General features: G+C 39.0%; 1 protein-coding gene across 3 annotated transcripts in view; it reads right to left on the bottom strand.

Moving 5' to 3' along the window:
• Positions 1–14,122, bottom strand: part of vrk1 (VRK serine/threonine kinase 1) — a 59,297-nt gene that overhangs the window by 21,036 nt on the left and 24,139 nt on the right. For all 3 annotated transcript variants that reach the window (XM_052017919.1, XM_052017928.1, XM_052017931.1), the window contains exons 8-9: positions 10,783–10,875; positions 2,909–3,041 (exon numbers count right to left, since the gene is read on the bottom strand). In XM_052017919.1, coding sequence (XP_051873879.1) covers positions 2,909–3,041; positions 10,783–10,875 — 226 coding nt within the window. The remainder of the gene's footprint in view (positions 1–2,908; positions 3,042–10,782; positions 10,876–14,122) is intronic.

Genomic DNA, 14,122 nt, shown 5'->3' with positions numbered 1-14,122 from the left:
ACATGCATGAAGCAACTTCATATAGAAAGTAAGCAGAAAGAAACAGAAGGATGAGGAAAAGGGTCATGTGCAAACATAAAAAATTGGAGATGTAGGCCACTTGACATCGCACATTTGGTCTGTTATTTAAAATCGTGGTGGATCTGATTACAGCTTCAACTTTATATTCTCATCTACTTCCAGTAGCCTTTCATCCACTTGCTCATCTAGTACCTATCCACCTCTGCCTTAAAGACTTTCTTCTTCATAGGGTGATGGAAACAAAGTCCAAAGGCTCACTATCCTCTGAGGAAGAAATGGACAACTCATTTTTAAAGGAACCTCTAGGTTCTCTCCACATTCACCCTGACAAGACCCCTTAGGATCTTAACCATCTCAGTACTCTCTTGCTTATCTAAACTTTAGTGGATGCTCAATCTTTCCTTGAAAGGCAACTAACCATTACAAAAAAGTTATCTTCTTGTCTGAGACATGCTGCTCTCAGAAATAACAATGATTTGAATGGAATTGGTATTGGTTTATTATTGTCGCATCCCACCCTCCAACTGCCAAGGTTGCCTTTCCTGAAGATGTGTGGGCAATCCAAAGAAATAAGCAAGATGCCAAATGTTGCCCAATGACAAGTAAAGGTCATTCAAGAATTTGCTAGGTATCAGAATGTAATATTAAGATATCATACATTACCTAATTTACTGGAATATTGTGTGAGAAAAGTATGCTGTGTATCACAACATGTTAAAATTTGCTGTTGGTGCATCAAATCATGCATGAACAAGAAAAACAAATAATCAATCTTTGATTACACTGTAGCTTAAAGCAGAGGAGAAGAAAAACAGATCATTAATCTTTCACAGAACATGCAGCTAAGAACAAGTATCGAGGCAGCAGATAGTCATCCAGCTTTCTATGATTGGGATCTGCTACAAAAGGGGAACTATCTGCAGCAACCTCCTGCTGGTCAAGATAGACCATCGAGTCATACAGCACAGAAACAGGCCCTTCGGCCCAACTCATCCATGCCAACTAAGATGTCCATCTAAACTAGTCCGATTTGCTTGCATTTGACCCATATCCCTCTGGGCCTTTTCTATCCATGTACCTGTCTAAATGCCTTTTAAACATCGTAACTGTACCCACCTCTACAGTTTCCTCTGGCAGCTAGTTCCGTGTATAAACCACCCTCTGCGTGGAAAAAGTTACCCCTCAGGTCCCTTTTAAATCTTTCCCCTCTCACCTCAAATCTATGCCCTCTAGTTTTATTCTCTGCTACCCTGGGAAAAAGACTGACCATCCACCTTATCTTTACCCCTCATGATTTTATTTCAAGGATCTCACTGAAGGTGGACTTCATTTTGACAGTAGCATCATACTTGCATCTGGAAGAATGACAGCAAACTGAAAGCTCACCGAATGCTACTACCTGCCATCTGCCCAAGGTACAATTTGTAGCGTATATGCCCTGGACTTCATATTTGCTTGACTGATTTATATTAATTACTCAACGTAATTTTCCATAATCCTATCAATACTCACCCTTTGAGCTTGTAATCAAATTACTGAAAAGAATTCAAGCTCATAGTACCACAGAACCTAAAGGCCACGTGAAAATGAAGACAGAGTGTGGTGGTAGATGGAGCGTATTCTGCCTGGAGGTCGGTGACCAATGGTGTTCCACAGGGATCTGTTCTGGGACCCCTGCTCTTTGTGATTTTTATAAATGATTTGGATGAGGATATGGAAGGGTGAGTTAGTAAGTTTGCTGATGATACAAAGGTTGGTGGTGTAATGGATAGTGTAGAAGGTTGCTGCAGATTACAACAGGATACTGATAGAATGTAGAGCTGGGCTGAGAAGTGGCAGATGGAGTTCAACCCAGATAAGTGTGAAGTGATACACTTCGGGAGATCGAATTCGAAGGCAGAATACAAGGTTAATGGCAGGACTCTTAGCAGTGTGGAGGAACAGAAGGATTTTGGAGTCCACATCCATAGATCCCTCAAGTTGCCATGCAGGTCGATAGGGTTGTTAAGGCAGCGTATGGAGTGTTTGCCTTCATTAGTCAGGGTATTGAGTTCAAGAGCCGCAAGGTGATGTTACAGCTCTATAGAACTCTGGTTAGCCCACACTTGGAGTATTGTGTTCAGTTCTGGTCACCTCATTATAGAAAGGATATGGAAGCTTTAGAGAGGGTGCAGAGGAGATTTACCAGGATGTTGTCTGGATTGGAGAACGTCTTATGAGGATAGGTTGAGCGAGCTAGGGCTTTTCTCTTTGAAGAGGAGGATGAGAGTTGATTTGATAGAAGTGTACAAGATAAGAGGCATAGATTGAGTGGACAGTCAGAGACTTTTTCCCAGTGCAACAATGGCTAACATGAGGTGACATAACTTTAAGGTAATTGGAGGAAGGTATAAGGGGGATGTCAGAGGTAATTCATTTTTTGTTTGTTTATTTATTTATTTACACAGAGTGGTGGATGCGTGGAACGCACTGCCTGCACAGGTGGCGGGGGCAGATACATTAAGGACATTTAAGAGGCTCTTAGATAGACACATGAATGACAGAGAAATAGGGGGCTATGTAGGAGGGAAGGGTTAGATAGATCTTAGAGTAGGATAAAATGTCGGCACAACATTGTGGGCCGAAGGGCCTGTACTGTGCTGCAGTGTTCTATGTAAAATCAGACAGTTAAAACTGGCCCTTTTCTTTTAGGAAACTAAGCCACCATAATGACTATAGAGACATAGTGGTTGTGTGAACATTTGAATAGGGAAGATGGTACCCAACTATTCCCATATTTAAACAATTTACAAAAAGTAGTGCAAAAAAAAACAACTCAGCATATGAATTGATTAACATGAAAAGCCAAATAAAACTAAATATCCACTTCAAGCATTCCCACACTTACCTGCACCTTTATGTGCATCAATACTTGTAAACTCAAGAGTACCATCATGGCAACGTTTTGGATCTTCCTTGTATTCTTTATGTACTCCATCTGGACAATATCTATATGCAAGGCCATAATCAACCAAATATACCTAGGAAAATTTATGTAAAATCAGATCAAGATATGACAAAATAAGCAAATATAATGGTAAATATAAAATTATTGATAACACAAAGTCCATCATGCTCTGGTCAAAAAATTGGCTACATCATTCAAAATATGGATGCAGAAAAAGGGCATTCAGCTTGATGAGTCTATACCAGCAATCTAGCTGCAAGAGCAACTTCCCCACTTCAGCCCACAGTTCTAAATATTTTCTTTCAGTAAATTGCCCAACTCCTTTTTGAAAGCTACAAGTTGGATTTGCCTCCACCACAACCAGCCACAGTGCGTTCAAAACCTCACTGTATAAACATCTCAACTTCCCCATCACTCTCAATGAACAATGCACATACCTCCAGATCACTTTGCTTCTGTCCTTTTAGAAGTGCGTCCTAATTTATATTGCCTCTTCTCATTCTTCCTACCAAAATATAACACCTTCATTTCTCAGCTTTAAATATCATCTGCCACCTTTCGGCCCATTACACTAGCCTAGCTATTTCTCAAGTCTAGACTATCCTCCTAAATTTTCACCATGTGATTAAGTTTTGTGTCAGTTGCAAACTGGAAAACCATAACAGTCCTAGCACTGATAGCTGAGAAATTCCGCTGGACACTTCCCTACAGACTGAATTACAACCTTTCACTACTAACCTGTTGTTTCTTGTTAGCCAATTTTCTATCTATATTGCTACAGGTCCTGTTATTCCATGGCCTTCAATCTCGACGACAAGCCTATCATGTGGCACCATACCAAATACATTTTAGAAATCAATATATACCACTAACTAAATTTCCCTTTATGTTACTTCATTGAAAAACTCCCTAGTTTCATACATTGTCTTTAACAAATCCATGCTAGGATTTTTCTCATTTATATTTTTCCGAAATGACTGCTAATTCTGACTGACTGATGGGGAAAATTCCAGAGACATTAAGTGACAGGTGTTCAGTTACTGGCATTACCTCCAGTTTTTTTTTGAACAAGGGTACAAAATCTATCTAGTAGTCGTCCTGCACCACCCCTAGATCCACAAGATGTTTAGAAGATTATGGTTATAACATCTGCAAATTTCTCCCTCGTTTCCCTCAGGAACCTGAGATGCATCACATCTGAACCACATGATCTGTCTAGTTTAAGTGCAGCAAGTCTTTCAAGTATCTCTTCTATCAGATTTTAGCCCATCCAGAATCTAAAACTTACATTGAGACCCTAGTAACATTTATTTCCTTGGTAAAGTATGCATTTAATATCTCAGCTATGTGGTTTGCCTGTAAGAGTAGATTCCCTTCCAGTAATACAGCATGAAAACAGGCCATTCAGCCACTTATCCATGCTGACCATAGGACCTACCAAGCTAGTCCCATTGGCCCATATCCTTCGAAACCCCTCTTATCCATGTACTTATCCAAATGTCTTTTAAATGCTATTATTGTACCTGCCTCAATCACTTCCTCTGGCAGCTCATTCCATGCATGCAGCACCTTATATGTAGGTCTCTTTGAAATCTTTCACCTCTCACTTTAAACTTGTGCCTTCTAGCTTTTAGTTCCACTTTCCTGGGGAAAAGGACTATGTGTGCTCACCCTATCTATGTCCCTCATGATTTTATACAGGTCACCCCTCAATCTTCTATGTTCCAAGGAATAAGGTTCTAGCCTGCCCAACCTCTCCCTACAACTCAGGCTCTCGAGTCCTGCCAACATCCTCATAAATCTTTCCTGCACTCGTTTAATGATGCACAGATTTATGTCATCTTTCCTTTAACAGGGTGACCAAAACTGTACATAGTCCTCCCTCTCCTCATACAATCTTTTAACTGCTTGCAAGCCTGTGAAATATTTTTGGATTACCTTCTATGTTTACTGCCTGTCATTTCTGATGTTCTTTATTTCCCTTTTCCGGGTTTACTTTCCTTCTGAACTTTCTCATTTGCATTAACAACTTGTATCTACCATATATTTTTTTTGTGGGCTATTGATTCTTTGTTCATCAAGGGAGCTCTGGCTTTCTCCACCCTTCTCCCTCATAAGAAAGTAGACTGCAGAATAGCACTGCAAAGCAGCAGCAAGTGCTGATGCCTCACACCGGCAGCAATCCGAGTTTGATCTCAACTTCTGGTCCTTTCTGCGTACAGACTGCATAATCTCCCTGTGACTTCATGCGTTTCCACCAGATGCCCTGATTTACTCCCATATTCTAAAACTTGCTGGTGGGTCAAGTGACTCAGTAAATTACCCCTTAAAGTAGTTAAGTAGAAACAGAATCAAAAGGAGAACTGGTGGACATGTAGGAGTTAATAAGATACAATGTTTTAGGCAATTTAGAAGAATGGGGTGGTTGGATTGCTCTCCTGGGTACTGGCATAGACCAGATGGTTGAATGGTCTTGTGTAATAAGTAGTTCAAACATCTATATCATTGTTCAATTGCGGTTCTGCCTGCCAAACTTCAACTCTAATCTCATCCTATTGAAATTGGCCCTTCACCAATTGATATTTTTACCTTTAGGCAAAATTTTTCTTTCTCTATAGCTCTTCTAAATCTAATGACATTATGTCATTTTTGCTGGATGTCCCTCTATTGATGCTTGTTCCACTTGGCTAGCTTACTTCCCTGACCAAATCCAGCAATGTCACCTTCACTGGGCCAGAAACATACTGACTGAAGAGCCAGAAACATACTGACTGAGGTTCTGAACATACTGCAGAAACTTCTTCCAACCTTTAGCCCTTACATTCTTGCTATCCCAGTCTATATCTGGATAGATGAAGTCCTTGTATCACAAAGTAATGGCTTTTGCTCGTCTCAAAATTCTCTACAAATTTGCTCAATATCCTTTGCTACTGGTTGATCAAGAACAGTCCGAGTAAAGTGTCCTTCTTTTGTTTCTTAATTCAAAATAATTTCACTCCTTGACTGTTCCAGGGCATGCCCTCATGCTAGCATTGCAATATTCTCCTTAATAATGCCAACTCAACTCTTTTCTTTCCTTCCTCATCTTTCCTGAATACCTTGTTTCCTGAAATATTTAGAACTCATCCCCTGCCCCTTTTCTTTTCCCAATCTCGTAACTATTATTGCCACAATACTGTAATCCCACACATTTAATTGCACATGCAGCTGGTTTACCTTGTTTAATGCACTGTAAGCCTCTCTGGTCTTCTTGCACTTAGTCTGGTCCGGACTAAAAACATTGTTTCATTGTTCTGGCATTAGTTTTCTCTCCCAACACTTAACACTTTTCCCTCCTTTTCAATGATAGCTTCCTGTGCTCAACCCATTGCAAAATTAGTTTAAAGCTTCCCAAAAACTGGTAAATCTTCCAGGAAATGCAATGTTCATTGGTTCACCTCCCCTGAACTAACCCCAATGCCTCAGGAATCTTCATCCCCTAAAGTAGTCTTTCTCCACCTTCCCATTTCAACTTATTGGCACATGACACGGGGAGCAAACATAAGACGACCACATTTGAGACCCCATTTCCAAACATCTTTCCTAACTCAAAAATCTGCCAACAGCACCTCATCTCTTTCTCTACTCTGGTTTCATTGCTTGTCCTTTATGCAGTAACTAAGTGTGAAACCATGATTCGATTGTTAACTAATACATTCTATTCACAATTCAGACAAATGCAAAGAATCCAAATCAGTAGATAACTAAACTGCAATAACATCAAACTTACCAAAAATAATAAAAGAGCTTGCTGAATCAATAAATTTAATTTGTACAACCTAAACCAGATTCTGGAAAGAAATAACTGACCAAAACAACTGGGACAAAAATATCCACTTACACTTTTTCTCTAACTGCTAGTTGATTTTAATTCCCTCAGCACTGAATGCATGCGTCCTGAAAACAACTTCAGTTTGCCTCAGGGGAAAGAAAGTGAACATTTCAGAGTATGACCATTCCTGGGGATGTATGGGGAGGAAAGATAGGAAAAAAGGAAGTATGAGCAGTCTTTTTTATTAAAATATATATTTTCCTGGCTTTTATAAGGCAAGTTGTTTCTTCTCAAATTTTGCAGGAGTAATTTTTCTTCCAAGGTGAACTCTAAATATTTCAAGAAAATATGCAGTATGTAGAGTTCTACTGGAAAATACCTTCCTATGTGAGCCAGCACAAAGCTGCTGAGAGCTCAACAGCATTTATTGAAAAAAATTTGGAGACAGAAAATACACTGGGGCTTTCAGCTGTTATGGTGATGCACCAAAATAACATATTTATGATCTTGCACCTTATTGTCTACCTGCATTGTACTTTCTCTGTAGCTGTTACACCTATTCTGCATTCTGTTATTGTTTTACCTTGTACTACCTCAATGCACTGTTGTAATGAATTGATCTGTATGAACGGTATGCAAGACAAGCTTTTCACTGTACCTCAGTACATGTGACAATAATAAACCAATTCCAATTCATACATGTTGCAGATGGATTGTATTCTGAGCTCTTATAATCATCCTTAGCTGTAGATGAGATACATTTGCCTACCCATGGGTTCAGTTTCATATAGTGCCATCTTGTACTCAACTTTTACTTGGGTATCAAAGAATTAGGCAAAGCTATTTTAAGCAGGCAGTTAACAAACATCCAAAGATGATTCACAAATCAGGAAGGATTCAATTCCTAGCTGCTATGCCCACTACATTATTCCCACTGAATGAGCAAAATTTTTCATTCAAAGCCTTCATGGAACTAAACCCTTCCAGGTTTCATGCTCAACCCCCTCTCCTTGCCAAACATGAGACTGAGCCAGGCATTTGACAACAAACATCATATCCGAGAGAGACTTATCCATAAGATAAGGATGCATAGAGTTGGGGGTAATGTATTGTAACAGATGGAGGATTGGTTAACCAATAGAAGGCAAAGAGTTGGGATAAATCAGTGTTTCTCTGGTTGGCAATCAGTGATGAGCAGAGTGTCGCAGGGGTCAGTGCTGGGCCCGCAACTGTTCACAATATACATTAATGATTTGGAAGAGTGTAGCATATCCAAGTTTGTTGACGACACTAAATTGAGTGGAAAAGCAAATTGTGCAGAGGATGCAGAGTCTGCAGAGATATAGATAGGTTAAGTGAGTGGGCAAGGGTCTGGCAGATGGAGTATAATGTTGGTAAATGTGAGGTCATCCACTTTAGAAGGAAAAGTAGAAGATTAGATTATTATTTAAATGGTGAAAGATTGCAGCATGCTGTTCTGCAGAGGGTCTTGGGAGTGCTGCTGCATGAATCACAAAAGGTTGATTTGCAGGTGCAACAGGTTATCAAGAAGGCAAATAGAATGTTAGCCTTCATTGCTGCAGGGATCAAATTTAAGAGCAGGGGGTTAAACTGCAACTGTACAGGGTACTGGTGAGACCACACCTGGAGTAATCTCCTTACCCGAGGAAAGATATACTGGCTTTGGAAGCAGTGCAAAGGAGGTTCACCAGGTTGATTCCAGAAATGAGGGGGTTAACCTATGAGGAGAGATTGAGTTGCCTGGGACTATACTCACTGGAATTCAGAAGAATGAGAGGGGGTCTTATAGAAACATACAAAATTATGAAAGGGATAGACAAGATAGAGGCAGAAAAGTTGTTTCCACTGGTGGGTGAGACGAGAACTAAAGAACATAGCCTCAAGATTTGGGGGAATAGATTTAAGACAGAGATGAGGAGAAACTGCTTTTCCCCCAGAGAGTAGTGAATCTGTGGAATTCTCTGCCCAGGGAAGCAGTGGAGGCTACCTCATTAATACAATTAAGAAATAGTTAGATAGATTTTTGCATAGTAGAGAACTAAGGGTTATGGGGAAAAGGCAGGTAGGTGGAGCTGAGTCCATGGCCAGATCAGCCATGATCTTAATGAATGGCAGAGCAGGCTTGACGGGCCAATTGGCCTACTCCTGCTCCTATTTCTTATGCTCAGATCACATACTTTCAGTAAGACTGTTTATTATCACATCAGTATTAGAATCTGACCTTGCCCCTGCTCAATTGATTCTAAACCCTCAGTCATGCCATTTTTACCCAATTAATTGAGATCTCTTGGCCAGTCTCCCTCATTCTATCCTCAATAAAATGAAGGTGAGTGAAAATTCTGCCCCCCCTGTCCTAATATCCTGGCATTCAAGTGCTTGCTCAGTTTAAAAATCAGATTATTTTCAATTCTCTCCATATCTTGCCCTTCCCCATCTCAAATCTTCTCCAGCCCCTAACTTTTCCCCAGTTCTAGACTTTTGAGCATCCCCGATTATAATCACACTACCAATGGAAGCATTTTTCCCCCCCAAATGCCAAAGTCCCAAGCTCTGGAACTCCCTTCAAATCTTTGCGCGTCTCCTCAATTCTTAAAATCACCTCTCCCATTAAGCTTTGGTCACCCCAATGCTGCTTTTATGGCTTGGTATCACATTTTGTTTGATAGCCCTCCTGTGAAACACCTTGGGACACTGCACTATGTTAAAGGAGCTAAGGAAATACAAACTATTGCAAGGGCCAATCAATCCAAAAACTCTGCAGTGGTCCCAGTTAGTAGCTCTTTTCAAAGCCATAATTAATAAGAACTTCACTGGAGGCAATAAAGAAAAAGCTTGCACTTATTTGGATTTTAGAGAGTAATGTCCTGGGTGCAATGACTGATTTTATAGGAATGAGAGTGGACACAGCTGCCCCCACATCAAAGGAGGTCTATTCTATATGGCAGAGAGAAAATAGAAGTCAATTGGGATCAATGGGCAAAGTTTCCAATGGCTGAAGTCCACTTTTACATTTAAATGTAAAGTCATTTAATTATTGTTTAATAAATTTAGTTTCAACATAGAACACTACAGCACAATACAGGCCCTTTGGCCCACAATGTTGTGTTGACATTTTATCCTGCTCTAAGATCCATCTAACCCTTCCCTCCCACATAGCCCCCTATTTTTCTAACATTCACGTGTCTATCTAAGTGTCCCTAATGTATCTGCCCCCACAACCTCTGCAGGCAGTACATTCCACGCACCCACCACTCTGTAAAAAAAAACTTACCCCTGACATCCCCTTATACCATCCTCCGATCACCTTAAAATTACGTCCCCTCGTGTTAGCCATTGTCACCCTGGGAAAAAGTCTCTGACAGTCCACTCGATCTATGCCTCTTATCATCTTGTACACCTCTATCAAGTCACCCCTCATCCTCCTCCTCTCCAAAGAGGAAACCCCTAGCTCGCTTAACCTCTCATAAGACATACTCTCTAATCCAGGCAACAACCTGCTAAATCTCCTCTGCACCCCCTCTAAACCTTCCACATCCTTCCTATAATGAGGCGACCAGAACTGAACACAATACTCCAAGTGTGGTCTGACCAGTTCTATAGAGCTGCAACATCACCTCATGGCTCTTGAACTCAATACTCCCAAACACGTTGATCCTTTGCAGATAGAACAAGAGAAAAATCAAGAGGAAATGCCATTGTCACAATATTTGAGGGTGCTCATTTAGGAATGAGATTAGTGGAAATATCTTCATCCCAAGGGCTGCAGATCTTTGTAATTACATAAGGGGGATGTTAATATTCATTGGGTACTTTCAGTGTCGAGATCAATAATTTCTGAACTCTTAAAATCAAGTGACAATTAGTAGGAAAACAGATCAGAGATCAATCACAAATTGAAGAAATAAGCTTGAGAATCTACCTTTCGAATTATGTACAAGTAATTTATGATTGTATTAAATAATACATAAAAGTAAAAAAAAACCTCATTTGGATTCTTGTAACTGAGGAGTAGATTGGAAGCTTTGATGTCTCCGTGCACGTACTCATGGTCATGGATATATTCTAGGATGTCAATCTATCAAAAAAAACACAATTGTAAATTAAGCTAATTTGATAAGGACTCATTTGGATTCAGATCATTTTGCAATAGGTGTTCTAATATGAACAAGTTCATTCATGAAATGCATTCATCAACATATATGTATATTCAGTTAATTGTGTATATTTAATTCAACTCTTTTTATGCACTGTTCCAGGCTGCAAAAGACTTGACTACTTGCGAATTAGGTCCAATGTTATAATCAGGTTTCTAATGAACTCCAATTGTTATATGTTTGAAAAAAAAATCTCCTCCTAATTATATAGAAAGGATATGTTTGGGAAATTTGCATTTTTTTTAAAATACACAATTGTAATAAAAACAGAATGTCAGCTCAAAAGGCTGCAAATAAAGCCTTCCTAACTCCAAACATTTGGTTTATTCTAAGTTGCTCCATAAACTACTTCCAGCTCAAAAGCCTTGCCACTTGCTTATACTTTGAAAATAAACTAAAACGGATCACATACCAGAAATGCGGAATTTTTCTCTTAATTTCCTGAAGTTCACAATCCAGTATGATCATACTTTTGTTAATTTATGTTAAATATTCTGAATATAACCTTCTAGAGACAATATTCTTTTTTTGTTTAAATACTCTGAAAAGAGATGTTCTTTGAATTCCTAAATTCCTCAAACAGCACAATACTGTTACCTTGGTCTGGAACAACACATCCTCAAAACTGACAGAATGAGGAAACCGTTTTGCCAACTTTTGCATCAGATAATTCATCCTCACCCTTCAAAAAATTAGGCTTTGGAACAGCAGGCAATTGGATTTTACAACTAGTTTTCTGTTGGAGTTCACTCAGCCACTTCACTTTTGTATAGCATTTCTTTCAACACAATTTGCCATGCCATTGGACACAGATGGCCATCTGCAACACTTTGCTTGTATCCTTCAACTTTATTTCTGCCAAGTTATGAGGTGTATTTTAGTTTTATAGAATATTGCTCAAGGATTAATTTCATCAGCAAAAGGTTATGTCTGCTATAATCCTGATCCATACAATTTATCCAAGTTACCTTTCAGGTGCATATGGAATTAGGCGCCTCTTTGTTTAACTCCATTATTCTGCTCAACATACACTTCCTATTTCAACAAGGATCTAATTTAAATCACAAATGCCTGCACAGTTTGTGTTAACAACATTTTGCCAGTGGGATGAGTATCCTGCATACTCTGTGAACATACTGGTTCACGGTAATAATGATGACGAATACAAATATGGTTTTTAAGAGGCTTTACCCATGTGGAAAAATTTAAATTTGTACATTGAAATCATCAAACACCAGAACTAACAACCAACATTTGATCAATAAGCAACGGAGTTTTAAAAGAAAATTAAGGAAATGTGACATCTGCATACCAAGAAAATCTTTATAGATTTGAGATAAATAGTAAAAAAAAAGTCTCATACTAGCAAGAACCATGCTCTGGTGATTGACTTTGTCTTGATCTTTTCATACTACTCTAACACCCAGCTTCTCCACTTTTGCTTGTAGCACAAGCTTTTCACCCTCAGAAACTGACGTCTGCAAATCCCAGCATCTCCCAATGTCATCAAATCCACCTGAAAGGTGTACAGTATACATATCAGCAACATTTACAAGGATACTTCTTTCCTTCCGCCATCAGATTTCTGAACGGTCCATGAACACCTTTTATTCTTTGCACTGTAGCCGCAAAACAACAAACTTCGCGTCATACAAGTCAGTGACATACGGGAAGTCACTGATTCTGATACTTCACCTGTTAACTCCATGTTTCATTAGAACATAAACAGAATCAGAAGTGGATTACTTCGTCCCTCCTGCCTTTTCCATTATACAATAGGATCACGGCCAATCTTTTTCTCAGTATCACTTTCCTGCATCAATTTCCCTGGACTGCCTTCATATCTAAAAATCTATTTATCTCTACCTCAAATTTATAGAGCAATTGAGCCTCGAAAGCCCTCTTGCATAGAGAATCCTAATTCACTACCTCCAAGCTTCTTGTCATCCCAGTCATAAATTGTCAATACCTTATTTTGAGACGATGACCTCTAACTACATCTTTCCTGCCAAGCTCCATTAAAAACTGTTTCAAATGAGATTGCCATCAGTTTCCATTACACATGCAGCAGTACTTTAAGAAATATTTAATTATGATAGCCATTGCTGCCTGAAGTACATTTTTCTCTATCTCCCAAATCCTTCAAATATGGATTCAGTTCTGCTATGCATCTTCCTTCCTCTTCAAAAGCATCTACTCCAAGTTTACTATGAATTCAGTGCAGTTCCTCCAAAACTTCAAAGCTCTTTCCATTTTTAGGCAATAAAATTATAATCGGATTTTGATAGCCTTTTTGTTTTAAATTGTTATTTTTGAAGTACAAGCCAAGCATGCCAGATGGAACATGTTAAAATCTGACTCAGTCAATGCACAAGCACTTAGCAAGGTCAGATTCCAATGTTACAAAATAAATTTTCACTGAAAAGTGCTCCAAGTCCCATCTATATTTTGTTTTACAAATGAGTTACTGAAAATAATTAACTGTTACGTTGTGCTTCTCTTTTTTCCATTTTGCCTGAAAATATTGATGTCCGACTTTAATTGCCTCAATTTGGCATCATCCAGCTTGTAAAATGGACATTCTTCATGAGTATGAACAAATATTGCCATGTTATTTAGTTACTGTAAGGCAACTTAACCATTCCATCCAAGGGTCACATGGAAAATAACTGGTCAACCACCCAGTTGATTTTCTCCTTCCTAACCCAAAGGCTAATTGCTATTCCTGTTGTCACCTTACCCAAAGATCACTTAGATACAGCAAGAATCAAGGAAAGTGCCTGCAAGATTTCAACAACTGAGCCACTGGAGTTTTGTGATATTTATATCAGTCAACGCTGAAATAGGATGGGGAACACCCTGTTAAGGCTCTACAGGTTAGTGAACAATGAAAGCACATCAGTGAAAATCATTTCAGCTGATTGAATTATCAAATAACATGAACTTCCAGTGGGACATAAAATTTAGAGCTCCAAACTAACGCAGGATCTTTATTCCTTTAATCAAAAAGTGCACATTTTGAAAAATAACATGAGACTAAACTTTAAAAACAGACAGCACTAATCTGTAACACAAGTCATCACCAGGTTGAAACAAAACATTAAGTAAATCAAGATTATGCAACATCAAACTGAAATTTTAAAATCCCTTCAATTATAATCACTTTCT

Source organism: Pristis pectinata, chromosome 1 (assembly GCF_009764475.1).
Source record: "Pristis pectinata isolate sPriPec2 chromosome 1, sPriPec2.1.pri, whole genome shotgun sequence".
Classification (NCBI taxonomy): Eukaryota; Metazoa; Chordata; class Chondrichthyes; order Rhinopristiformes; family Pristidae; genus Pristis; species Pristis pectinata.
The sequence above is the reverse complement of the archived record's forward strand: the minus strand, read 5'-3'. Positions and strand labels throughout refer to the sequence as shown.